This window comes from Mustelus asterias, chromosome 9 (assembly GCF_964213995.1).
Source record: "Mustelus asterias chromosome 9, sMusAst1.hap1.1, whole genome shotgun sequence".
In the NCBI taxonomy this organism is placed as follows: domain Eukaryota; kingdom Metazoa; phylum Chordata; class Chondrichthyes; order Carcharhiniformes; family Triakidae; genus Mustelus; species Mustelus asterias.
This window is the reverse complement of record NC_135809.1, coordinates 4,726,072-4,754,048: the sequence shown is the minus strand read 5'-3', so window position 1 is coordinate 4,754,048 and position 27,977 is coordinate 4,726,072. Positions and strand designations below refer to the sequence as shown.

The 27,977-nt window shown below is 47.9% G+C and overlaps 1 protein-coding gene across 1 annotated transcript; it reads right to left on the bottom strand.

Moving 5' to 3' along the window:
- On the bottom strand, positions 1-27,933 carry gas2l3 (growth arrest-specific 2 like 3). Its single transcript, XM_078221127.1, has 9 exons — positions 27,877-27,933; positions 26,623-26,684; positions 23,754-23,919; positions 22,625-22,743; positions 17,578-17,719; positions 9,008-9,071; positions 7,517-7,655; positions 5,948-6,055; positions 1-3,029 (listed from the first exon to the last, which is right to left on the bottom strand). The coding sequence occupies exons 2-9, from the start codon at positions 26,647-26,649 to the stop codon at positions 1,893-1,895; spliced, it is 1,902 nt and encodes a 633-aa protein (XP_078077253.1). The 5' UTR covers positions 26,650-26,684; positions 27,877-27,933; the 3' UTR covers positions 1-1,892.
- Between the last annotated feature and the right edge of the window lie 44 nt (positions 27,934-27,977).

Sequence of the window (27,977 nt, the reverse complement as noted above, 5' to 3'; positions counted from 1 at the left end):
ATCTTACATGACCATCTGCAACTTACGTTTGACTGTAAACTAAATAGGAATGTCTCATCTTCAGAGAAACTAACCTGCCCAAGCTCGCTAAAAATATTAGAATTCCTCTATCTGCAAAATCAAACATAATAAAAATAGCGCAGTTTTCCCAAAAGTGGAGATAATTGAGCACCAGTCAGGGGAACGTATGCAAATAAGACGGAATTAAATTATACGTTTGCCGGGATTGCGAGGATCTGGAAGATAAGGAATGACAACAATCAGGAGCAGAAAGAAATCGTTTGGATCGAGTCCGATTATAGCCACACCCAGAAATGCATCTGACAATTAGTATCAATTTCACCACCACTGCTCGTCATGCCTGTGACATAAAAATAACCCTCGCCAGAGAAGCTGGGAGGGGAATGATGAGCGAGCGTCGTACATTTATGAAGCATGCTTTATCCTCTCATTCGTCTCGCTCTCTTCCTCTCTTGAAGCCATCGACTCCCGAGAGATTGGCATCTCCGCTGCCCTCTGCCATCTTGTTCAGGTGACCCTTCCTCACACATTAACTCGGGCGTGGAGCCCTGGTAGGCATCTCGTGCGTGGCAAGCATCCTGCCCATAAACCCAACATCTGCTCATGGGGGTGTCCACTGGGGTGGGGCATTGAAGACAAATTGCGGGCAGGAACCCCTAGACAATGGATCCACCCACCCCAATACCTCCCGAGTTCAGACATTGAGTATGTTTTCTTGGAGATGCGGCAAATGCTGCATTTAAAATTCAAGTGTAATCCAGCAAAAGAGGAAAAATATATCGAACCACCCAGGGAATGTGGACTAAAGCCAATGGACATTACCGGAATTGTCAACCAAGATTGCGCTAACCAGGTCCTCTTTGCTCGTAAGCAATTCTGGGATTGACAAATGTATTTAGAGCTGCGAGATATTCTGCACAGCTAAACATGGACAAGGCGATTGTGCAATGGGACTGGCCGTGAATCACTGTTCAGTCCGTCAGGTCCTGCAGGTTAGTTCCATCAAGGATTGTCCCGCCATGAATGACAGTGACAGGTCAGTCCACAACATTGTTTGAAAGGGAATTGGTGAGGAGTTGAATAAAGGAGGAATGTGGGGGGGGGAGGGGCTGGGAAACGGATGGAGGTGGAAGGCACCAGGTGAAGAGCTAGCACGGGGGCCATTCCCCTCGGCTCCGGAATTCCGGCTGGAAGCTTAGCTCTTCAAAACAAACCAGGACAAAATGGTTAATTCATTGACTTTAGACGATTGAGGGGGAAATGGGAGAGCGGGTGGGTGGAGAGGATAGGAGAGGTTGTGGGGGGAGCGATGGAGGGGGATGAGGGTGAATGAGGGGGATGGAGGGGTTGGAGGAGGGGGTAGCAGTAGGGATGGAGGGAAGGGAGGCGATGGAGAGGGGAGAGATGGAAAGGGGTAGAAAGCTGCCAGTACTGGATCGACCGCCTGTTACACATCCTGGCACAGGAGTCAGTGATGAGCAAGATTGGACAATCGGTATAATGGGCGGTGGATTGGACGGAGAGACTGGAATCCTGACTCCAAGCGAAAAGCTATCCACTCCCCGGGGAAACATGCCAATCCAGAACGACACAAAATTGAAACTGGGTTTTGTTCCAGAAACACAAAAACGGAACGAGAAAATTCTGAAATTAAAATAAATGGGGCTATAATTGGGGGTAATCCCAGAGTTGAGAAACCAATAGATTAATGTTCCAGAGCGGACAATGTTGGAGAAGAGCCACAACAACCTCTTTACACTCAGTCCAACAAAAAGAACCATACTTACAAACCCAGCACCAGCCCCATCGCCCTACCCCAGATAACAGCTTTGTTATTGCTATTTCACTCATAATAAAGTCAGCATCTTCACTCAGCATTTTGCAGCCAGGTTTCTCAAGGGAGAAGGTGAGGCCACAGACGGACTCTTCTTATTGGACTGGGACTGTTTCACCAGTAGCGACTGGCCTTTCGCCTTGGGAGTGGATTTGACCGCGGGGGGCTGTATCCGTGGAGACTGCGGGGTTGTCGCCTCGGTTTGTGGCAGTTTGACCACGGCTAACGGAGTCCTGGGCGCAGACGTGGGGCCCCGAGGTGGCTTCTTACTGCCCGATGAAGGAGTCTTCGCGGATGTTTTCGGGACCTTCTCAGCACGAGGCGAGTTCTTGGCCGTGGCAGGCACGCTCTTTGGAGCGGAGATCAGTCGGCGGGACACCAGTGTGGAGCTCGGGAGGGGGGTCTGGAGACCTCTGGCTGGTGTGAGGGGTCTCTTGGGTGCCGATGGAGATGTCAGACTTGAGAGCTGCAGGCGTTTCCCTGGGGACTGCGTTGAGCCAGACGCTAGCGGGGTAGCAGAAAAGGGAATGGCCTCGGATGGGCACTGAGGGGTCAATGAGGATGTGGTGTCCACATTTGGCGGGCATTTTCCTGGAGGTCGCTGAAGGAGTCCGCATGGAGACTTTGAAGGCGTTGGGTGCTGTCTGGGAGAGGGTTGCCCCTGCCCGGTCCTGAGCTGTGCCACTCGTTTAGGGAGGCAGGATTGTTTTGCTGGGGATGGTGGATGTTTGGAGGTTGGCTGCGATCTTGGGGCAGGACACTTTGGTGCCCGGGAAGGAGAGCTTGGTGCCACGCGAGGTAAATGCCTCCCCTCAGCGGTTGCTGGGCGGGGCTCTGATTTCGATGGCTGCCCAGAAGAGGAGGGACACTTGCAGTGGACATGGGTCATCCTGGGCGCAGACCACGGCGGCATGTGAGGAGATCCATGGCATGTCGCCAGCGGTTGTACCGTCTTGATAGAGGATGGTAGGTTCACAGTCAGAGGTTTGGGAGGTTTTGCCGGGAAGTTAGAGGCCTCGGTGCAATCCTGAGACACTCCCTTCTCGAAAGCCATGATCTTCTCCTCCAACATGGTGAAGTGCAGCACTCGACAAGGGTCGTGTTTCAGGAGAAAGCCCTGGAGCGTGTCCCAACCGCCTCCCACACGCACCATCACGTGTTTACCATGCAACATCTGCAAGTAAATATTGGCAAGAGCAAAGTTAATACTCAGCAATGGTCATTTCTGTTCATCCTTCCAAATATAATCTGCATTTAAAGAGATAATATTTCCAAATTAGACATCTAATTTTACACATTTGGCAATGGGAACTCCATTTTAGGAGAGATATCAAAAGTCTGCAGTGCATTCTTGCATTGAACACCTCCAGAGAGAGTTACTGGGTATCAATGGAGGCCTGAAAAAAAAGGAGAGGTTCTTAAAACCAAGAATCTTAGCAAATCAAGAAGGGTTTCATGCTGTGCAAGGTCTTTGAGAGGTGGAACAATGAGGGACTGTTTTCATTCACTGGTCAGTTGGTAATGAGGGGGCAGTTCCACACAGGGAACAAAGAGGAACTCAGGCTGCTTTTAAACACAAGAGGACAATTCGAACATGGAATGTTCTACAGGTCACTGAGGCAGAGACTGCAACATCAGCCCAAAGGAAATCAGTGAAGCATTTCAAGGAGGAAGAATATAAAAGGGGATATGGGAAATTGGGATAGGAAAGAGCAGATAGGTAAGGAACGAGCTATCATATGGACAGTCGATCACTTTCTCATCCTCTCATGAGTACCAGGCGGAAGTATAAATCTGGGCCCAAGGCACAAGGTTTAAATTCAGTTGTTGACTTCAGGGTAAGTCCACTTGCTTTGTAGAACACAGGGAATGATTTACAGTGGTGGAACCAAGGACAAGATCCCTATTCAAGATATGCATCAGAAGAGGCCATTCAGCCCATCAAACCTCTGTTCAGTTAGATCATGGCTGATCTGTAACCGCCCCCCCCGCCAGCCTATAGAGTGTGTTCCGGATTCCCATTGCCGTGGGAAACACAATTCCAGACCTGAGCATCTCGTGTTAATCTTAAGATCATACCCCGGTTAGCCTTGATCTAAACTGATGGTGGAAGAGCTTTTGATGGGCTGAATGGCCTTCCCCTGTTCTGATCTCATTAGCCCACATTCACCCTCTCGAATGCTAGTGGCATAGTGTGTACATTCCTAGCATCCCGTTACTCTTAGGTGCCTCCGAGTAGGATTGTCCTCTGCTGTTGCTGGGCTGCCCAGTAGACAGTTGGAAAACAGACATAAAAAAGCAATTGTGGACGAAAACAAAAATGCAGGAAATGTGACTGGGATGTTGGTGCTTTAATTAAAGATTGCACACAGCCAATGTCTGAGGAGATCAGGGTACGGATATTCCATCACTCCAGCTACCAGCAACACGCAGGGGAAACTGACATTCATTAAATCCATGCAAATTGAATTTACTCAGACAGCATTGGAACTAACAGTAATATCTGTGCCACACAGGTGCCAGGCAATGACCATCTCCAACAAGAGAATCTCACCATCTACCTTTGACATTCAATGGCATTACTATCGCTGAATCCCCCACGATCAACACTCTGGGGGGTTACCATCGACCAGTGAAACATTACGAGCATCTACCTCCTAACACAACAGCACCACAGTTTCACCAAGTGTCTCTTTACATGGGTTCAGGTGAAATTAGTTATTGCAAACTGCTTGATCACAACCGGGCGGCACGGTGGCACAGTTGCTAGCACTGCTGCCTCACAGCGCCAGGGACACGGGTTCAATTCCGGCCTCAGGTCACTGTCTGTGTGGAGTGCACATTCTCCCCGTATCTGCGTGGGTTTCCTCTGGGTGCTCTGGTTTCCTTCCACACTCCAAAGATGTACGGGTCAGGTTGATTGGCCATGCTAAATTGCCTCTTAGAGGGATTAGCTAGGGTAAATAAGAGTAATGGAAGGAGGGCCTGGGTGGGATTGTAGTCGGTACAGGCTCGATGGGCCAAATGGCCTCCTTCTGTATTGTAGGGATTCTATGATTCTAAATAGGGTAGGCCTAGTGGTATTATTGCTAGACAATCAACCCAGAAACTCAGCTAATCTTCTGGGGACCCGGGTTCGAATCCCGCCACAGCAGGTGGTGGAATTTGAATTCAATAAAAATATCTGGAATTAAGAATCTACTGATGACCATGAAACCATTGCCGATTGTCGGAAAAACCCATCTGGTTCACTAATGTCCTTGAGGGAAGGAAATCTGCCGTCCTTACCCGGTCTGGCCTACATGTGACTCCAGAGCCACAGCAATGTGGTTGACTCTCAACTGCACTCGGGCAACTAGGGATGGGCAATAAATTCTGGCCCAGCCATCAATGCCCATGTCCCATGAATAAAGAAAAAAATGAATAAAAGTATTGTACAATTAACATTTAATCTGCTTGGAGGCATCCTGAAGGATCGGTGAGGTGCTATATAAATGAAAAGTCTTTCAACCGGCATCCAGTGTACCCATCACCATCCCAACATACCAAAGGCTAATGTCTCGAATTGTGTGAATACCTCACCCTACATTTCACCACGATCGGAGGTATTTAATTCACATTTATTTTGGTTCGATAGTTCCGTATTTCCTCAGAACCGCAAGCAGCTACAAAAGGTCGTGAATGTAACCCAGTCAATCACACAAACCAGCCTCCCATCCATTGACTCTGTCTACACTTCCCGCTGCCTCGGAAAAGCAGCCAGCATAATTAAGGACCCCACGCACCCCGGACATTCTCTCTTCCACCTTCTTCCGTCAGGAAAAAGATACAAAAGTCTGAGGTCACGTACCAACCGACTCAAGAACAGCTTTTTCCCTGTTGCTGTCAGACATTTGATTGGACCGACCTCACATTAAGTTGATCTTTCTCCACACCCTAGCTATGACTGTAACATTACATTCTGCACTCTCACATTTCCTTCTCTATGAACGGTATGTTTTGTCTGTATAGTGCGCAAGAAACAATACTTTTCACTGTATGTTAATACATGTGACAATAATAAATCAAATCAAATCAGGATCAAAACCTCACCCTGATGAAAAGAATCTTCTCCCCCAGTCGATAACGGCCTTCCGATAAAAACTCAATGGAGAATCGATGAGAACATTTACAAGGGGGGTCATCAGCAATAGTCTTCACCTGGGAAAAAGAAAATAATGAGCTCAAGAGTGGTGAACAAAACATTTACTACAATCTGCTGAGGAAATGGACATGACAGGGGGGCCGAGAGGTTTGCAGCATAGAGTATGCATCATAGTGATTGTGTCAGGACTGGACAGGGTAGATGCAGGAAGGATGTTCCCCCGATGGTGGGGGTGTCCAGAACCAGGGGTTACAGTCTGAGGATACAGGGTAGACCATTTAGGACAGAGATGAGGAGACATTTCTTCACCCAAAGAGTGGTGAGCCTGTGGAATTCATTACCACAGGAAGTAGTTAATGCCTGGATATAGCACTTGGGGCGAATGGGATCAAAGGTTATGGGGAGAAAGCAGGATTAGGCTACTGAGTTGGACGATCAGCCATGATTGTGATGAATGGTGGAGCAGGCTCGAATGGCCTCCTCTTGCTCCTATCTCCTATGTTTCTATGTCACTGGGGCTAAGGTTAATGATCTGGAAATGGGAGTTCAGTTAGTGCGTTCTAGATCCTAAAGTTTATTTATTAGTATCACAAGTAGGCTTACATTAACACTGCAATGAAGTTACTGTGAAAATCCCCACACTTGGGCGCCTGTTCAGATTCAGTGAGCCAGAATTTAACATGGTCAATGCACCTAACCAGCACGTCTTTCAGACACTGGGAGAAAACCAGAACACCCGGAGGAAACCCACACAGACACGGGGAGAATGTGCAAACTCCACACAGACAGTGACCCAAACCGGGAATTGAACCCAGGTTCCTGGCGCTGTGAGGCAGCAGCGCTAACCACTGTGCCACCGTGCCTCACCACTCGCTGGGTGAAAAAGATGCTTTTTTTGACAATCACCTTCAATCTGTATCCTCTCTTTTTCAATCCGTCCACCAAGGGGAGTGGTTTCCTCTCGTTTACTCTGTCCAGTCCCATCATGATCTTGAACATCTCAATCAAATCTCCTCCCAACCTTCTCTTCCCCAAGGAGAACGGTCCTAACTCTTTTGATCTGCCAAATTCCCCATTCCTGGAAACACCCTCATGAATCTATTCAGCACTCTCTTGCTAATGCCTTCACATCTTCCTTGGGGTGGCACAGTGGTTAGCACTGCCGCCTCACAGCGCCAGGGACCCGGGTTCAATTCCCGGCTTGGGTCACTGTCTGTGTGGAGTCTGCACATTGTCCCCGTGTCTGCGTGGGTTTCCTCCGGGTGCTCCGGTTTCCTCCCACAGTCCAAAGACGTGCTGGTCAGGTGTGTTGACCGTGCTAAATTCTCCCTCAGTGTACCCGAACAGGCACCGGAGTGTGGCGACGAGGGGATTTTCACAGTAACTTCACTGCAGTGTTAATGTAAGCCTACTTGTGACACTAATAAATAAACAATTGTGGTGCGCAGATTTCAGGCACATTTAATATTCGGATTTCACTGAAAATAAACAGCAGGTAGAGATTGAGACCAACTTACAGCTTGGTGCAGTTCTTTGTTGTGTGAACATGGTTTTGTGCTTTCTACAGGAACCAGCTGTTCAGAGGCGGTTAACAGAGTCTCCTCCAGTTCAATCTCCTTCTCCAGTTTTATCAGTACTGGAGGCTCCACACCATACCTGTAAATGTAAAGACAATATAAAGCAGCTCTCCTGAATATTAAACGTCAGCTAAAGGATTGTAACCGCTCCATAAAATGGCTGAAATTTTTTTTTTAAAAACTCATTCGTGGGACATGGGCATTGCTGGCTGGCCAGCATTTATTGCCCATCCCTAGATGCCCGAGGGCAGTTGAGAGTCAACCACATTGCTGTCGCTCTGGAGTCACATGTAGTCCAGACCAGGTAAGGACGGCAGATTTCTTTCCCTAAAAGGACATTAGTGAACCAGATGGGTTTTTCCCACAATCGACAATGGTTTGATGGTCATCAGTAGATTCTTAATTCCAGATATTTTTATTGAATTCAAATTCCACCATCTGCCGTGGTGGGATTTGAACCTGGGTCCCCAGGACGTTCGCTGAGTTGCTGGATTAATAGTCGAGCAATAATACCACTAGGCCATCACCTCCCTCAGAAAAAGATGGGGGGGGGGAGCAGAGCCTTTAAAAATTTTTAAGGCGAAGGTGGATAGATTCTTGGAAGACAAGGGGGTGATAGGTCATCGGGGGCAGGCTGGATGTGGATTTGAGGTTACTCTCAGATCAGCCACGACCTTATTAGATGCCAGAATACGCTGAATGGCTCAATGCCTGCTCCTGGTTTGTATGAAGCAAGTTGGGACGGCATGTCGGCACTGCAGCCTCACAGCGCCAGGGACCTGGGTTCGCTTCCCGACTTGTGTCACTGTCTGTGTGGAGTCTGCACGTTCTCCCCGTGTCTGCGTGGGTTTCCTCCGGGTGCTCCAGTTTCCTCCCACAGACATGCTGATTAAGCGCATCAGCCATGCTAAACTTTCCCTCAGTGCACCTGAACAGGCGCCGGAGTGTGGCGACTAGGGGAATTTCACAGTAACTTCATTGCAGTGTTAATGTAAGCCTACTTGTGACACTAATAAATAAACTTTAATTAAAAAACTTTCAAATACAGGAACTTGTTGGAAGCTGAAAGCAACTGTAGACTGTTTGATAAAAGACGGTAATTCTGCAGAGTACGCAGTGAGTGATAAGTATAAAGGGGAACATTGCGCTCCATATTTTAAAGATTTATAGATTGCCTACAAAGTGTTTAGTTAGCAGTGCTTTTAGTCAGTTGTTATGGTAAAAGTTTCAAAACGTGACATTTTGATGCATCATTCTTTCAGTTGTCAACTTTTAAAAATAAATTTGAACTTCAAGTTATCAGTTTCTATAGGGATCACAACAGGAGGTAAAATACAGCCATGATATGACCGAACAGCGGAAGATGTTTCTCCTACTCCCTGTGTTCCAAAGACATCTGTGCTAATAAATAAGTGAGCAGATTACACTTACCGAGACACAATACGACCGATTTCAAGCAGACACAGACACACCTGCCGGGGCTGTTTATGCAAAACTGGCAGAGAAAAGAAAAAGCAGAAATGGATATCCATAAAAATCACAGAATCCCTCCAGGGCAGAAGGAGGCCATTCGGCCCATCGAGTCTGCACCGACCACAATCCCACCCAGGCTCTATCCCCATAACCCCACCTATTTACCCTAATCCCCCGAGACTAGGGTCAATTTAGCATGGCCAATCAACCCAACCCGCACATCTTTGGACTGAGGGAGGAAACCGGAGCACCCGGACGAAACCCACGCAGACACGGGGAGAATGTGCAAACTCCACACAGACAGTGACCCGAGCCGGGAATCGAACCCAGGTTCCTGGCACCGTGAGGCAGCAGTGCTAACCCACTGTGCCGCCCATAACAGGTCATCCAAATATATCAATAAGTCTCGGGTTCACCTGACTGGGACGGCCGTGCAGCAAGGAGCAATGATACAAGCACATGCAGGTCTTTGAGAGGCTGCAGAGGAGATTTATCATCTACAAGATGCACCCCAATAACTCGAGGCTCATGTGCCCAGATTGTGCAGTTTTGGCAAACTGGCATTGTTCCGAGTTCGGAATCAAACTGGTGATTCGAGAGATTTTATTGAGAGAGCATGAGGTAAAGCCAAGATTAATCCACACGTAGATTGTACTTTTGGTGAAATGTTGTAGGAGTTGAGCAGAAAACTGGCAAGAGAGAAACGAAAAGGAAAAAGAGGAACTGTTAAAAATATCATGTGTAAAATGGGTTTGACTGACTACGCAAACAGCCACGAGCAATTCCACTCCAACATCACAGGGGGGAGGCTGAGATTCAAAGGGGCAAGATTATTATCTTGATGCAAAATGAGGTGCCAATTGGGTGAAGCTAAGTTTGTTTGCATGCTACAGACAGGGCTGTGTCCATACCTAATGGACCCCCAATCAAAGCATTGCCAGATCCAGTCAGGAACGGTGGTGGACAATCAAACAACTAACAGTAAGGAGCAGACGTCAAACACATCCCCATCCTCGATGATGGAGGGGTCCACCACACAGTACAAAAAAATAGGCTGAAACATACCCAGCCAGAAAAGTGGGAGTGTGGGGAAAGGGGTCGGGGAATGGGTGGAGTGGGGGAGGGGGGTTGAAGAGGGAGCAATGAGTCTGTTACATAGAATCCCTACAGTGCAGGAGGCCATTTGGCCCATCGAGCCTGCACTGACCACAATCCCACCCAGGCCCTATTCCTGCAACCCCTCATATCTACTCTGCTAATCCCTCTGATACTAAGGGGCAATTTAGCGTGGCCAATCCACCTAACCCGCACATCTTTGGACTGTGGGAGAAAACCGGAGCACCCGGAGGAAACCCATGCAGACACGGGGAGAACGGACAAACTCCACACAGACAGTGACCCGAGCTGGGAATCGAACCTGGGTCCCTGGCGCTGCGAGGCAGCAGTGCTAACCACCGTGCCACCGTGCCACACACATCTAACTATACCAAACAGAAGCTGAGTGTGCTGACAGGTGAGTGAATGCGTGTCCATTTGTAAAGATTCACTCCAAGAGTATCCACACACAAACTGGTTCAATTCAGCAACCAGCAAAGAGCAAAATAACCCGAGGTCGCACGAGGAAACTTTGTTTTGACGCAGTCAGTTCTTGTGATCCAGAATCCAGTGCCCGAGGGGAGATGGAATCAGACTCAATCGGAACTTTCAGAAGGGAATGAGATAACTACTTAATGGGAAAAACATTTACAGGGCTAAGGGGAAAGAGCAGAGTGAGATTCATTGATTTGTTAAAGGATTTGGGCATGGGTATAAAAGTGCTGAATACGGCCTCCTTGCGAACTGATTCTGATTGGGCAAGTTAGAAACTGCAACAGCATTTAAAAAGATAAAAAAGAAATGATGTGGGAATGTCGACGTTGGACTGGGGTGGGCACAGTACGAAGTCTCACAACACCAGGTTAAAGTCCAACAGGTTTATTTGGTAGCACGAGCTTTCGGGGTGCTGCTCCTTCATCAGGTGAGTGCAGGACCCATGCACCCACCCTGATGAAGGAGCGGTGCTCCGAAAGCTCGTGCTACCAAATAAACCTGTTGGACTTTAACCTGATGTTGTGAGACTTCTTACTGTGCCATAAAAAAGAAAATGCTGGAAAAACTCGGCAGGTCTGGCAGCATTGTTGGGGAGAGAAATGGGATTAGTGTTGCGAGTCCACATGGGCAGCACGGTGGCGCAGTGGTTAGCACTGTTGCCTCACAGCGCCAGGGACCCAGGTTCAATTCCCGGTTTGGGTCACTGTCTGTGTGGAGTTTGCATTTCTCCCCGTGTCTGCGTGGGTTTCCTCCGGGTGCTCCGGTTTCCTCCCACAGTCCAAAGATGTGTATGTTAGGTGGATTGGCCATGCTAAATTGTCCCTAAGAGTCCAAAGATGCATAGGTTAGGGGGATTAGCCATGGTAAGTGTGCGGGGTAACAGGGATAGGGCAGGGGGCCTGGGTAAGATGCTCTGTCAGAGAGCCGATGCAGACTTGATGGGCCGAGTGGCCTCTTCTAAGAACATAAGAACATAAGAAATAGGAGCAGGAATAGGCCATCTAGTCCCTCGAGCCTGCCCCGCCATTCAATAAGATCATGGCTGATCTGAAGTGGATCAGTTCCACTTACCCGCCTGATCCCTATAACCCCTAATTCCCTTACCGATCAGGAATCCATCTATCCGTGATTTAAACATATTCAACGAGGTAGCCTCCACCACTTCAATGGGCAGAGAATTCCAGAGATTCACCACCCTCAGAGAAGAAGTTCCTCCTCAACTCTGTCCTAAACTGACCCCCCTTTGTTTTGAGGCTGTGCCCTATAGTTCTAGCTTCCTTTCTAAGTGGAAAGAATCTCTCCACCTCTACCCTATCCAGCCCCTTCATTATCTTATAGGTCTCTATAAGATCTCCCCTCAGCCTTCTAAATTCCAACGAGTACAAACCCAATCTGCTCAGTCTCTCCTCATAATCAACACCCCTCATCTCTGGTATTAACCTGGTTAACCTTCTCTGCACTCCCTCCAAGGCCAATATATCCTTCCGCAAATAAGGGGACCAATACTGCACACAGCATTCCAGCTGCCTGTAGGGATTCTATAATTCTACAGATCGGAGGAGTTAAAATTTAAAGTTTATTTATTAGTCACAAGAAAGGCTTACATTAACATTGCAATGAAGTTACTGCGAAATTCCCCTAGTCACCACAGTCCGGCACCTGTTCGGGTCAATGCACCCTAACCAGCACGTCTTTCAGACTGTGGGAGGAAACCGGAGCACCTGGAGGAAACCCACTGCAGACACGGGGAAAATGTGCAAACTCCACACAGACAGTGACCCAAGCCGGGAATCGAACCCAGGTCTCTGGCGCTGTGAGGCAGCAGCGCTAACCACCGTGCCGCCCCGAGGAGAGGCCAGAATGTGATGGATGGGAGGAGTAAATGGGAAAAACTACATCAAAATGGAGGAGAGTGTTCATGGTCTGAAATTGTGGAACTCGATGTTAAGTCTAGAAGGCTGCAAAGTGCAGATGAGGTGTTGTTTGCCAAGGATGGAAATACCAGCACGACAACAAGATGGCGAACTGAAATAGCAAATGACAGGGAGGTTGGGGTCACACTTGTGAACCGCGTGAAGGTGCTGTGGTCACCTAGTCTGCATTTCGTCTCCCCAAATGTAGAGGGGCAATAAATGCTGGCCCACACTCCGAGCATGAATACACTAAAAATAAGTCACACCCCTGTCGCTTCAGTGGATACTTTGGTTTTCAAAATTGCTCCCAACAAATTATGGAAATGACTAATTTGCCTGTTCTAGCGACAGTGAAATCTCTCAGCATAATCTCTCTCATGTGGGGAAGTATTTTTCACCATTTATTGTTTGCAAGATAATACCAGGAACTGGAGACAAAGCCCCACCCCCACATATCTATCCCTTCACAAGCTTGTTAAACAGTTGGGAATTCACATCAGCTACAGAGAGCAACCAGAGAGAGAGAGAGAGAGAATGAAATGCTGGCCTTAATCAGAGAAGGAACGGATTACAAAGTGGAGCAAGTAATGTTTTCTGTTGTTAAAAAGCCTTTGGTTGGGCCGCATCCGGAGCAACTACGCTCAGTCTGGGATTGTGCATCTCAAGACCGATGGAAGGGGTGTGCAGCCTGGAATCACTAACATCAGAAACAAAAGAAAATGCTGCAGATGCTGCAAGTCCGAAGTAAACACAGAAAATGTTGGATAAACTCAGCAGGTCTGGCAGCATTGGTGGAGCGAGAAACAGAGTTAACAATTGGAGTCTGTACGACTCTTCGACAGAACACCAAGCCCGGAGCCTCCGAGCCTCTTGCTTTCGAAACAAATTATTTTCGAAAGTCGCATCCTTAGTCCGGGTGGCACGGTGGCGCAGTGGTTAGCACTGCTGCCTCACAGTGCCAGGGACCTGGGGCGGCACGGTGGCACAGTGGTTAGCACTGCTGCCTCTCAGCGCCAGGGACCTGGGGTGGCACAGTGGTTAGCACTGCTGCCTCACAGCGCCAGGGACCCGGGGCGGCACGGTGGCGCAGTGGTTAGCACTGCTGCCTCTCAGCGCCAGGAACCCAGGTTCAATTCCCGGCTTGGGTCACTGTGTGTGGAGTCTGCACATTCTCCCCGTGTCTACCTGGGTTTCCTCCGGGTGCCCCCGTTTCCTCCCACAGTCTGAAAGACGTGCTGGTTAGGGTGCATTGGCCATGTTAAATTCTCCCTCAGTGTACCCAAACAGGCACCGGAGTGTGGCGACTAGGGGATTTTCACAGTAACTTCATTGCAGTGTTAATGTAAGCCTACTTGCGAAACTAATAGACTTTAAACCTATGCCCTCTTATAGTCGACCCTCCCACGCTGGGAAAAAGCCTCCGACTATCCACCCTGTCTGTGCCCCTCATCATTTTGTAGACCTCTATCGGGTCTCCCCTCAGCCTCCATCTTTCCAGTGAAAACAATCTGAATTTATCCAACCTCTCCTCAGACCTAAAAGGTGAGAGTTTAATAGGAATCTTCAAGACTGATCGGTTCAGAGATTTGGGGTTAGGGAACAGATTTGAGGGGCTGGATGGTTTAACATTCCTTTTCTTTTCCCCCCCCACACACACAGGAGCATAGCAGCTACTCTCAAACACACCAAAAGCATATTTTATTAATTTAAAATTTTTGACAATCGCCCACTGGTCAGAATTTCAGTGATGTTCTTTGTTCTGCATTTCAGGCAGTGCAGAAGTTGCTCTGAATAAAGGGGACACACTGCTCCATTGATAAAGACTCTGGTGCAAAGGCTGACCTTCCACTTTCTCTAAAGGACAGTTTCACTTTGCCCTTTCAAAGTGTAACCCTCTGACCCCCCCCACTGTTTTCAGAGATTGACAGAGATCCGCCCCCACAATCGACGAACATTGCGGCATTGTGGTGGCCGCAAATCCATCATTGCCACTGCGGCATCCGAGGCCTTTCATTCAGATCACAAAACAGAGGATTGACCTGGGAAAGAATTTTATCTGAAATTGCGGGTCACGGAATAAGCTGCATGTGAATAGAATTATTCAGCGAACCCCCCTGATCCGATGGGTAATGAGGAACCAATCAACAGCTTGGTACACAAGGGCTCTCTCTTCGCACAAAGGATAAAGCAACAACTTGCATTTATATAGCACCTTTAAAGTCAAGCAACATCCCAAGGCATTTCCCAGGGATGCGATCAGATGAAAATGGATATTAGGAGATGTCTTTTTTTAAAAATTCATTCAAAGAACAAAGAACAGTACAGCACAGGAACAGGCCCTTCGTCCCTCCAAGCCTGCACCGATCATGTGTTCCTAACTAGACCATCCGTTTGTATCCCTCTATTCCCAGTCTGTTCATGTGGCTATCTAGATAAGTCTTAAATGATCCTAGCGTGTCCGCCTCAACCACCTTGCTTGGCAGTGCATTCCAGGCCCCCACCACCCTCTGTGTAAAATACGTCCCCCGCATATCTGTATTGAACCTTGCTCCCCCTTACCTTGAACTCGTGACCCCTTGTGTCTGCCCTGGGAAAAAGCTTCCAACTGTTCACCCTATCTATGCCCTTCATAATTTTATAAACTTCTATTAGGTCGCCCCTCAACCTCCGTCTTTCCAGGGAGAACAACCCTAGTTTACTCAATCTCTCCTCGTGGCTAATACCCTCCATACCAGGCAACATCCTGGTAAACCTTTTCTGCACTCTCTCCAAAGCCTCCACATCCTTCTGGTAGTGCGGCGACCAGAACATTCATGGAACGTGGACATCACCAACAAGATCAGTATTTGTTGCCCATCTCTAATTGCCCTCGAACTGAGTGTCTCGCTCGGCCATTTCAGAGCGAGTTAACAGTCAAACATTGCTGTGGGTCTGGAGTCACATGTAGGCCAGACCAGGAAAAGACGGCAGATTTCCAGACTGATTTCTGGGATGGCAGGAATGGCTTTTGAGGAGAGATTGAGTCGGTTAGGATTATATTCGCTGGAGTTCAGAATATGGGGGGATCTCATAGAAACCTATAAAATTTTGACAGGATTAGACACGGTAGATGCAAGGAGGATGTTCCCGATGGTGATGTTTGGGGAGGGGGGGGGGGGGGGGGGGGGGGGGGAAAGAGTCCAGAACCAGGGGGTCACAGTTTGAGATTCAGGGTAGATCCTTGAGGACAGAGATGAGGAGAAATTTCTTCACCCAGAGAGTGGTGAGCCTGTGGAATTCACTATCACAGGAAGTAGTTGAGGCCAAAACATTGAATGTTTTCAAGAAGCAGTTAGATATAGCACTTGGCGTGAAGGGAATTAAAGGATATGGGGGGGAAGGAGGGATCAGGATATTGAATTCGATGATGAGCCATGATCAAAATGAATGGTGGAGCAGGTTCGAAGGGCTGAATGGCCTCCTCCTGCTTCTAGTTTCTATGTTTCTACTTCCCTAAAAAGGGCAATAGTGAATGAGATGGGTTTTTTAAACAACTAATGATGGTTTTATGGTCACCAATACGGAGACTTAGTTTTTTCAATCCCAGATTTTATTAATTGAATTTAAATTCCATCAGCTGCCGTGGTGGGATTTGAACCCGTTCCCCCAGAGCATTAGCCTGAGTGACGTTACCACTACACCACAGCCACCGCCTCTCCAAAGCCTGGAGGGATGGGGCCAAAAGTTCAGCCATTTAACATACTCCCACCTCTCCCTAGGTGACCACCGTCGGTTTGTCTGAGCAGTTTTCCTCAAAGCAGCCTGGGATGCTGATCTATGTCATCAATTCCATATAACTGCACACAGCAAGATCCCACAAACTGCAATGAGATCATTGAATCTGTTTCAATGGAGTGAACTGAGGATTAGAGGGACAGGAGAAGGCCATTCAGCCCCTTGAGCTTATTTTGCCAGTCAGATTGTGACTGACCCACTTCTCAATTCCACTGATCAGCCACACTTTCCCTAACCCTTAACACCCTCACTGAACAAATGTACATCAATAGTAACTTTGAAAGAGCCCCCACTAGAAACCCCCACCCCCCAGTCCTAACAGCTTTGTGGGTGTGGGGATGGATGGGCGCGTGGGTGGGTGGGGAAGGGAAGGTTCCAGTTTTCCGCTAACCTGCTGTGTGAAGTGCATCCTGACACCATTCCCGAAAAAAAAGTAATTATCCAATAATTTGGATGCATTTAAGAGGGAACTAGGTAAATACACGAGAGGAATAGGATCAGAAGGATATGTAGATATAGTTGGATATGTTGGATAGTCAAGAGATTTTTCTCATGGTGGAAGAGTCAATTACTAGGGGGCACAGGTTTAAGGTGTGAGGGGCAAGGTTTAAAGGAGATGTACGAGGCAAGTTTTTTTTTTTTAAACAGAGGGTGGTGGATGCCTGGAACTCGCTGCCGGGGGAGGTAGTGGAAGCAGATATGATAATGACTTTTAAGGGGCATCTTGACAAATACACCAATAGGATGGGAATAGAGGGATATGGTCCCCAGAAGGGTAGGGGGTTTTAGTTCAGTTGGGCAGCATGGTTGGTGCAGGCTTGGAGGGCCGAAGGGCCTGTTCCTGTGCTGTAATTTTCTTTGTTCTGGATAGGGCGAGGGGGCGAGACAGGAGGTTGGGCTGAATGGCCTGTGTTGAAACTATGTAATGTAACTTCAAACTAGCCTAGGAGGTGGCCATTTGGCCCATCGTTCCTGTGGGGGCTCTTTGAAAGATCCAATTAGTCCCACTCCGCCCTGCCCTTTCCCACAGTCCCACAAATACTCAGCCGAATCCTTTACAAAGCTCTCCCAGGTTTGAATCGAGTGACTCTCAGGTTAGGAATGGATGTCATTTCCAAAACTTCAGGAACAGGGATTGAACTGGAACTTTAATTAAAATATCAAGATCCAGACCGTGTAACTGGAGCCTCGGATGGATTTATGGAAAGGTGTGGTCATCATGGCTGAACGCAGGAAAAGCTGATAACCTACCTAAACCCTCGGACTCAAACAGGTAAGTCTCATCGACGCCCACCGCTCTGCACCACGACAGGAAGTTGGCAGTATTGTCCCGTGCGAAGAATGAACCAGCTGGAGCATCAGATTTACATGGAACTTTCCTCATTGTAAAATGCTGAAAAAATGAGCACACACAAAATTAACACAAAAATACACCAGATTACACTTTATGGACCCCGGGCTGTAAAGCAAAGGCTAAACATTCACTCCCTCCACCACCACGCACAGTGGCAACAGCATGTACCATCTACACAATGCCCTGCAGTATCTCACCATGATTCCGTCAATGGCACCTTCCAAACCCATGACTGTTACCATCGAGAGCAGCAGATACTTGGGAACGGACGATACATTTCGATCTCAACCATCTAGAAGGACAAGAGCTGCACCACCTGGAGGTTCCCCTCCAAGTTACTCACAGAATCATAGAACCATAGAATCCCTACAGTACAGAAAGAGGCCATTCGGCCCAGCAAGTCTGCACCGACCACAATCCCACCCAGGCCCTACCCCCATACCCCTACATATTTTCCACTAATCCCTCTAACCTAAGCATCTCAGGACACTAAGGGCAATTTTAGCATGGCCAATCAACCTAACCCGCACATCTTTGGACTCACCGTCCTGACTTGGAAATATATCGGCCGTTCCTTCACTGTCGCTGGGTCTAAATCCTGGAACTCCCTCCCTAACCGCACTGTGGGTGTACCTACAACTCATAGGAGTGCAGCAGTTCATAGAAACCCTACAGTGCAGAAGGCGGCCATTCGGTCCATCGAGTCTGCACCAACAACAATCCCGCCCAGGCCCTATCCCCGAAACCCCACATTTTTACCTTGCCAATCCCTCTAACACGTACATCCCGGGACACTAACAGTCAATTTAACATGGCCAATCAACCTAACCTGCACATCTTTGGTTCAGGAAGGCGGCTCATCACCTTCTGAAGGGTAATTAGGGATGGGCCTTGCCAGCACATTCCCAATTCTTCTTAAAGTGCAGTATTACTCTTGGGTCTAAAGCAGTCACTGCACTTTTTTCCCCAACCATTTCTACCTGGACGTTAGCAATAGCATCGAGTGAATTTTCACTCAAGTTCCAATTTTAATTTGGGTCAGGTAGGATGGCGGGAGGGAGGGAGGGATGGGGTGGGCAGAAAGAGGAAAAGAGCAGAAAACCAAGCAAAGAATTTGAAACAGTTAAACTAGCCCAGGTCTCATTTCTGCAGCAGCCAATTCATTTCCAACTCCACCCACCCGCAATAGAGATCCCAGATGGTCAGTCTGCTGGAGTTACCGGTCTGTCTGCTGGAGTTACCGGTCTGTGCGCCTGTTCACCCCCATTCGCCATCACCCCAATGTTCTCTATCACCCTCTGCAAAGCTCAGCTTTTGCCAAGTCTGGGACTGATCCTGATCACCATCTGTTGCACAGTTTCATTAGTGATATCCATGTAAAATACTCATTAAACTCCACTGGCAAGTGCCACAACATCCTAATTACTCCCATCCTTCAATCAAGCCTCATTATATTCCTGACAGTGACTTCTCTGTGGAAAGCCAGCCTACAGTGAAGAGGGTTTAATGTTCCTCTCCTTGCTAATAAACCGATGTTTCAGTGAAAGGGCGAGTGGCAGCATCAGCTTTTCAAAGAGGACATTAAACTATGACTTCACTGCTCAGCATTGGGAGCTCGGCACACCTCTCTGCCAATCCCTGGAAGATTCATAACAATCCAACTTAAAAGGGGCAGAAAAGAAACCTGAACATGTCAAAGGGGAGAGCAGGGTATTGGGAACATAGGAATAGAAGGCCATTCAGCCCCTCAAGTATGTTCTACCATTCAATTAGCTGAGCTGTACTTCAGCTCCCATTTACCTGCCTTCAATCACATCTCCATAAATTTATAGATCCCAAGCCTGAGTTCTTTGTAGCCTTATAAGTTCATAAGATATAGGAGCAGAATTAGTCCATTCGGCCCATCGAGTGCGCTCTGCCATTCGATCATGGCTGATATGCTCCTCATCCCCATTTTCCTGCCTTCTCCCCATAACCCTTCAACCCATTACCAATTAAAAATCTGTCTAACTCCTCCTTAAATTTACTCACTGTCTCACATCCACCGCACTCTGGGGTAGTGAATTCCACAGATTCACAACCCTTTGGGAGAAATAATTTCTCCTCAACTCTGTTTTAAATTTGCTATCCCTTATCCTAAGAGTATGACCTCTCGTCCTAGAATGCCTCAACAACGGAAGCATCCGCTCCATGGTGAGGTGGAAGGAGAGATGGTGAGATGGAAGGAGAGTGTTCCAGATTTCCTTTGTGTGAAGAAATCCTTCCAAATCATTTTAAGGCTTTGGCTCTTTGTTCTGGACTCCCCACCAGAGGAAATGGGTTCTCACTCTTTGCCCCATCAAATCCCTTAATCACCTAAAACATCGCACTGCAATCACTCTCAATCCTCTATTGGAACACAAGCCTGGTCATCGCAACCTTAGTCATCAGAATTTAACCCTTTCAGCCCCGGTATCACCCAGCTGAAACTGCACCATTCCCCCCTCCAAGGTTAACACATCCTTCCCGAGGTGCGGTTCCCAGAACGGGACACAGCTCCTCCAGGTGGGATCTGGCCAAGATTCTGAATGATCACTCCCACCCCTTTATACTCCAGCCCCCTTAAGAAATGAGTCACATTCCAGTAGCCTTTTTGGTCACACCCCATACCCGTGCTTTTTAGTGTTTTATGTACCTGGACCCCAAGCTGGTCTCTGCGCCCCGACAGCTCCTAGACTGTCACCATTAACAAAATATTTTATTTTTCTCTTCCCTGGATGATTTCACTTCCTCACCTGAATTCTCATCCAAGGAGACCTGTCCAGTGTATTTGGAAGGGACATTCAAGTAAAGTTATTAGTCACAAGTAGGTTTACACTAACACTGCAATGAAGTTACTGTGAAAATCCCCTAGTCGCCACACTCCAGCACCTGTTCGGGTTAATGCACCCTAACCAGCACGTCTTTTAGACTGGAGGAGGAAACCGGAGCACCCGGAGGAAACCCACGCAGACACGGTGAGAACGTGCAAACTCCACACAGACAGTGACCCAAGCCGGGAATCGAAGCTGAGTCCCTGGAGCTGTGAAGCAGCAGTGCGAACCACTGTACTACCCGAGCCATGGTTTGTTCTAACTCTCTATTAAACTCCACTTAAGCCAAATTAAAATTATTGCCATGGATTTTTAAAAATAAAACCTACAGCACTGAGAGGGGTTTATGCTCCAATTGAGCCTCCTTCCTCGGTGAACTCAGAGTGTAAATCTCCCTTCCTTTCTTCCTCCTGGATTTACCTAGCCTCCCCTTGAACGCATCGATACTATTCCAATCCATCACGCAAACCAGCCTCTCATCCACTGACTCTGTCTACGCTTCCCGCTGCCTCGGCAAAGTAGCCAGCGTAATTAAGGACCCCACGCACCCCGGACATTCTCTCTTCCACCTTCTTCCATCGGGAAAAAGATACAAAAGTCTGAGGTCACGTACCAACCGACTCAAGAACAGCTTCTTCCCTGCTGCTGTCAGACTTTTGAATGGACTTACCTCGCATTAAGTTGATCTTTCTCTACACCCTAGCTATGACAGTAACACTACATTCTGCACTCTCTCCTTTCCTTCTCTATGAACGGTATGCTTTGTCTGTATAGCGCGCAAGAAACAATACTTTTCACTGTATGCCAATAAGTGACAATAATAAATCAAATATTCACCTCAACCACTCCCTGTGGGAGCGAGTTCTGTATTCCCAGCAGAGTTAGAGAATGCCTCTCTGTCCCTCTCCGCCCCCCCTTTGCTCTCTCTCTCTCATCTTTATGTCTCACACCTTGTTGCCCTAGAGAAAGTGACAGTGGGCCCTTCTTTGTAAGCTGGCACAGTATGGCACCAGCTGGCTACTGGGAGTCAGTCATGTGGGTGTGGAACCACCAACAGGATAGAAAGTTCTTTGCCCAACTCAGCGGAAAGTCACCACCTGCGATAACACACTAACCTGGACATTGTGCGAGACACTCGCAGTGGCTTCAACATAACAACAACAGCCAGCATTTATATAGCACCTTTTAGGATAGTCAAACATGTCAAGGTTATTGGCAAGAGCAATTATCTCGCAAAAATCTGACACCAAGCCACACAGGAGATTCTTGGACAGATGACCTAAAGCTTCTCACCTGGACATAACCGGATAGAAACTAGAAGCAGGAAGAGGCCATTCTGCCCTTTGAGTCTGCTCTGGCATTCATTATGATCATGGCTGAACATCAAATTCAATATCCTGATCCCACTTCTCTCCATATCCCTTCAGCTCTTTAGCCCCAAGAGCTATATCTAATTTCTTCTTGAAATCACCCAACGTTTTGACCTCAACTATATTGTGGTAGTGAATGCCACACAATCACCACCCTCTGGGTGAAGAAATTTCTCCTCACCTCAGTTACCCCTTATCCTCAGACTATGACCCTTAGTCCTGGACTCCCCCACCATACAATCATAGAATCCCTACAGTGCAGAAGGAAGCCATTCGGCCCATCGAGTCTGCACCGACCACAATCCCACCCATCCCTATAACCCCACATATTTACCCTGTTAATCCCTCTGATACTAAGGGGCAATTTAGCATGGCCAATCCACCTAACCTGCACATCTTTGGACTGTAGGAGGAAACCGGAGCACCCGGAGGAAACCCACGCAGACACGGGGAGAATGTACAAACTCCACACAGACAGTGACCCGAGGCTGGAATTGAACCCGGGTCCCTGGCGCTGTGAGGCAGCAGTGCGAACCACTGTGCCATCTGAACATCGGGAACATTCTTTCTGAATCTATTTATCACCGATAAAAGAATTTACATATGTGTCAATGCTCATTACCAAAATACCAAACATTTATTGCCTCTTGTCCCAGTAGCACTATCTCCGCCAGGCTTTGTAGTTTAGTAACTTGAAGATTAAAGAGAATACTCGGACTCACCTGCTGATACTCTGGATTCCCGCACCCTTTCACTTTCTGCTGAAGAATAGCGATCACTTTACAAAGTACGACTCCATTCTCCAACTCCGTCATGAAGTTCTCTGCTCGCACCTCCTTCCCTAGAACAGAAATTCCTAATCTCATTGTGGAGGTCTGCGTTACGAGAGTGAGGATTTCCCCCAAATTTAACACCAATCAATAGAACAGCATGGGGAGGAGGGGTGGAGAACGAGCAGTGCATAGGAGAGGCGGGATCAAGATCTGAGGTGACGGGGGGAGGGGGGGGCGGGGGAGAGAGTGCACATTCAGTGCCCTGGGGTCAGCGTTCCCTTCTCTAAAGGCCAACACTGAGGAGATACTGCCACTGGCTGGAGAGTCTAGAAATAAGTGAGATAGACTCAGGATAAAGGGATCAGCTATTTAGGACAGAGAGGAGAAGGAATATCCTCACGCAAAGGGAAATGAAGCTTTGGAATTCTAACCCAAAGAGCAGTAAACTCCAGACTGAGATCGAGGGGCACTTGGACACTGTGGCAGCCAAAGGATCTGGGGATAAGGCAGGGAAGTGGCAGCAGCCATGAATGGCGGAGCAGATTAGAAGGGCGACACAGTGGTTAGCATTGCTGCCTCACAGCGCCAGGGACCCGGGTTCGATTCCCGGTTTGGATCACTGTCTGCGTGGAGTTTGCACGTTCTCCCCGTGTCTGCGTGGGTTTCCTCCGGGTGCTCCGGTTTCCTCCCACACTCCAAAGATGTGCGGGTTAGGTGGGTTGGAGATATTAAATTGCTCCTTCAGTGTCCCAAGATATGCAGTTTATGTAGATTAGCAGGATTAATACGTGGGGCCCATCAGGAGTGGATAATTTATTTATTAGCGTCACAAGTAGGCTTACATTAACACTGCAATTAAGTTACTGTGAAAATCCCCGAGTTGCCACACTCCGGCTCCTGTTCGGGTACAAGGAGGGGGAATTTACCATGGCCGATCCACCTAACGTTTTGGGTAAAATACTCTTTCAGAGAGTCGGTGCAGGCTCAATGGGCTGAATGGCCTCCTTCTGCACAGTAGGGATTCTGTGGAGCTGTGTCCACTGCTGGTCCTATTTCTTATGTTCAGTATCCTGCTCACCAAGCATCCCGCTTAGCCAGATGGACAGGTCCTCCTGCATTGGCACCAAGCTGGCCTCGTGTCGCACTGCCAGCCACTGATCGTACTGGCCAACATCCGCAAGGCCCGGTCCATGTCTGGGAAGCAGCGGACTCCTCGAGCACGAAGGCGCATCACCAAACCACATCTACAGAAACAAATAAACTTGCATTTATATAGCGCCTTTTGGGATCTCAAGATAGTTCAAATTCTTTGCAGCCAATTCTTTTATCGGAGACGATCCCTGGTGATGTCTAGTCACTATGGTAATTTAGGAAACATGGCAGCCAACCTGTTTTTACATTGGCTAGGGCACCGGTGATAGCTCCCCAGCAAAGCACTGTGTTAGGACTGCTAAATATTAGATGGTTATGTCTTAAACTGTCTCTTTAATTCAAAGTAAAATGGAGCAATTAAAAAGGGACAGGTGAGCTGCTACTAGTCCTGCCTGACAATGACCCTGAGTGGCCTGGTTGCCATGGAGACAGGGCCCTAATTCTGCTATTGAAATCCACACCGCATGTCCAGCACCTGAACACAATGGACAGGGCAGCGGGCTTTGCCGTAAGATCTTCAGTCCTAGACAAGAACAGAGAAAGACAAGAAAGCTGCAATGAGAAGCATGGGGAAAAGGTTGTTCTTTGTTAGCTACCAGAACAAAGAACAAAGAACAGTACAGCACAGGAAACAGGCCCTTCGGCCCTCCAAGTCTGTGCCGCTCCTTGGTCCAACTAGACCAATCGTTTGTATCCCTCCATTCCCAGGCTGCTCATGTGACTATCCAGGTAAGTCTTAAACGATGTCAGCGTGCCTGCCTCCACCACCCTACTTGGCAGCGCATTCCAGGCCCCCACCACCCTCTGTGTAAAAAACGTCCCTCTGATATCCGAGTTATACTTCGCCCCTCTCAGCTTGAGCCCGTGACCCCTCGTGATCGTCACCTCCGACCTGGGAAAAAGCTTCCCACTGTTCACCCTATCTATCCCTTTCATAATCTTGTATACCTCTATCAGATCTCCCCTCATTCTCCGTCTTTCCAAGGAGAACAACCCCAGTCTACCCAATCTCTCCTCATAGCTAAGACCCTCCATACCAGGCAACATCCTGGTAAACCTTCTCTGCGCTCTCTCTAACGCCTCCACGTCCTTCTGGTAGTGCGGCGACCAGAACTGGACCAGAACTGGACTACCAGGCAGAATGCAATTGGGAGCATGTTCTCTGGTTGGAGAGCCAGAACCCAATGGTCATTTAAGAACACCAGAAGATTCACCCTGGAGAGGTCAGAGGAGAAGTCAATGGAGTGGGATTTGCTGATTTGGATGTTCTCAGAAGACTAAGGGAGACAACGTTCGACTTGGGACTCAGTGAAACAAGCAAGCTGCTGGAAACTGGATGCAACTTTATTCTGGTTCTTATAAAGACTACAGTGCTGTGGAGAGCAGAGCATAATGTGCAAGTGTGGCACAGGATTCAGTAACTAATAAAGACGACCTGTTCTGTCGTTTAGAGCAGTAGCTCCCCAAGTAACGTTTAGTTGATGTTGATTTTAGCTTGTTTGTTACAATAAAAGTCTCAAAACACGAACTCTTGTCATGTGATTTCCTTATGTCAGTCATTGGTAAATCAATATTTTTGTTAAATTTCAGACCCTACAGGCATTGTAACAAGTGCCACGGAATCTTTAATTTCTGCCTAAAGAAAGGCCTCGGTTTAACAGTTCACCCGAATAGAAATCAGATGAAGCGTCTTTCCCCAGAGAGTGATGAGAATGTGGGAGTTGAAGCCAGTGGCAGAGAGGCATTTTGGGCAAGGGGGGGGGGGTGGGGTTTGGAGAACATGGTCTAATTGGACCGATGACCTGTTACTGTGCCAAATATCCCATGTAACCTGTTTGGGGAATAACTATTGCCCAGGAAACCAGGATGGACATCCCTGTTCTCCTGACGATGCCGGGAGATCTTTTGCATCCACTTGAGGGGGAGACAGGTCCACAGTTTAATGCCTCAACCACTCTCCCCCCCCCCCCCCCCCCCCACCACCCAACCTCAAGGATGGCCAACAGCACTGCTCCAGAACGGTCTGCCTAACCATTGGGTTTGGGTCCATGGACTGGGACCTGGGACTCAAAACTTCTGATTGAAGAGGTGAGTGTGTTCCCTGGAGTGTGGTGGCTGAAAGAGAACGGTAATTAAACCCGAGGATTGAAAACTGATAGGTTGCTGGAAATATGCAAGCTCGTCAAGAAATATAAAGCTCATCAGCGTTTCACCAGAGAAACTAAGAATCCTATCATAGTCAGAGTTTACAGCATGGAAACAGGCCCTTCAGCCCAACTTGTCCATGCCACCCTTTTTTTTTAGCCACTAAGTTAGTCCCAATTGCCTGCATTTGGCCCATATCCCTCTATACCTACCTCACCCATGTAACTATCTAAATGCTTTTTAAAAGATGAAATTGTACAGCCTCTACTACTTGCTCTGGCAGCTCGTTCCAGACACTCACCACCCTCTGTGTGAAACAAAGTGCCCCTTTGGACCGCTCTGTTTCAGGTGTGAGCCACTCACCTGTTGAAATAAAGAGCTTACCATCAAAAATATCATAGCCCGTCTCTTTATAGGAAGTGGCTGAGCTGCTGTCTGTTTAACATTGACGGTGTAGGATAATTTACCAGACGTGGCACAGTCTAAAAGTGTGAAATGTGGGTCCAACAATTACACCCGAAAACCCTTTGAAACTTGAAGCTTTCGGTTTATCAAAATAAAAATTAATGGTTCCACTCAGAACATCTTGCATGTAATTCGTTAAAAAAAAAACAGAAGTGAATTCAATTCTACTGAAATTATAACTTTACCTGAAGACCTTTCTGCAAAGCCATCATTTATCCTTCACCTTTAGTGAATCCCAAATTTCCTCCTGAAACAGGACACACCAATTAAACACATGGAAGCATGACTGACAGAATTAATGTTCTCATCAACTTGTAAAATCCTCTCATTTATAGAATCACAGACTCCCTACAGTGCAGAAGGAAGCCATTGGGTCCATCAAGCCTGCACTGACGGGCGGTACTGCAGTCAGCACTGCTGCTTCACAGCTCCAGGGACCTGGGTTCGATTCCCAGCTTGGGTCACTGTCTGTGTGGAGTCTCCATGTTCTCCCCATGTCTGCGTGGGTTTCCTCCGGGTGCTCCAGTTTCCCTCCCATAGTACAAAGATGCGCGGGTTAGGTTCATTGGCCATGCTAAATTGCCCTTTGGTGTCTCAGGATGTGTAGCTAAGGAGGATTAGTGGGGTAAATGTGTGAGGTGACGGGGATAGGGTCTGGGTTGGACTGTTGCTGGTGCAGACTTGATGGACCGAATGGCCTCCTTCTGCACTGTAAGGATTCTACGATTCTCCAACAGAGCATCACAGTTAGACCCTATCCCCAGAACCCCATGCACTTACCGCACTAATCCCCCTAACCTACACATCTTTGGACACTAAGGGGCAATTTATCATGGCCAATCCGCCTAACCTGCAAATATTTGAATTGTGGGAGGAAATCAGAGCACCCGAAGGAAACCCACGCAGACACGGGGAGAATGTGCAAACCCCACACCAGAGGCCCAAGCCGGGAATCGAACCCAGGTCCCTGGCGCTGAGGCAGTGGTGCTAACCACTGTGCCACAGAACACGGACAATCCTTCCCATCGATTTTAATTTCAGGGTATTCCACATGTATGCTGCACGCACATTAACAATTTAATTCAGATCAGCTATCCTCCATCGACAAGATAGGTAAAATTGCACATTTCCTTTCTCCAAAATATACACCACCCCCCCCCCCCCCCCCAGCACAGACTAACCAGGGGACACAGATTTATGGGAGGGGGGTTGTTTTTGCTACAAAAGCAGCAAGGTTACGATTGGAATCCTGGTGCCCAGAATTGAACCGGATTTATTGGGAGCTTTCAGGAACAGAACGGGATTAATGTGTAATGGAGAAATAGTTGCATAGCTACTCAGAAAAACCGCGTGTCCAATTGGATAGTTCTTTCGAAGGGCTGGCACAGGCACAATGGGCCTAATGGCCTCCCCTGCACTGAATGATTTGATGATTTTACCTTAACTGCCCACATTCAGCTAGATTTCAATCCACCTCGAGAGAGAGAGATAATCAGCCATGGATATCTAAGGAAATAGAGGGTATCAAATTGAAAGAAAA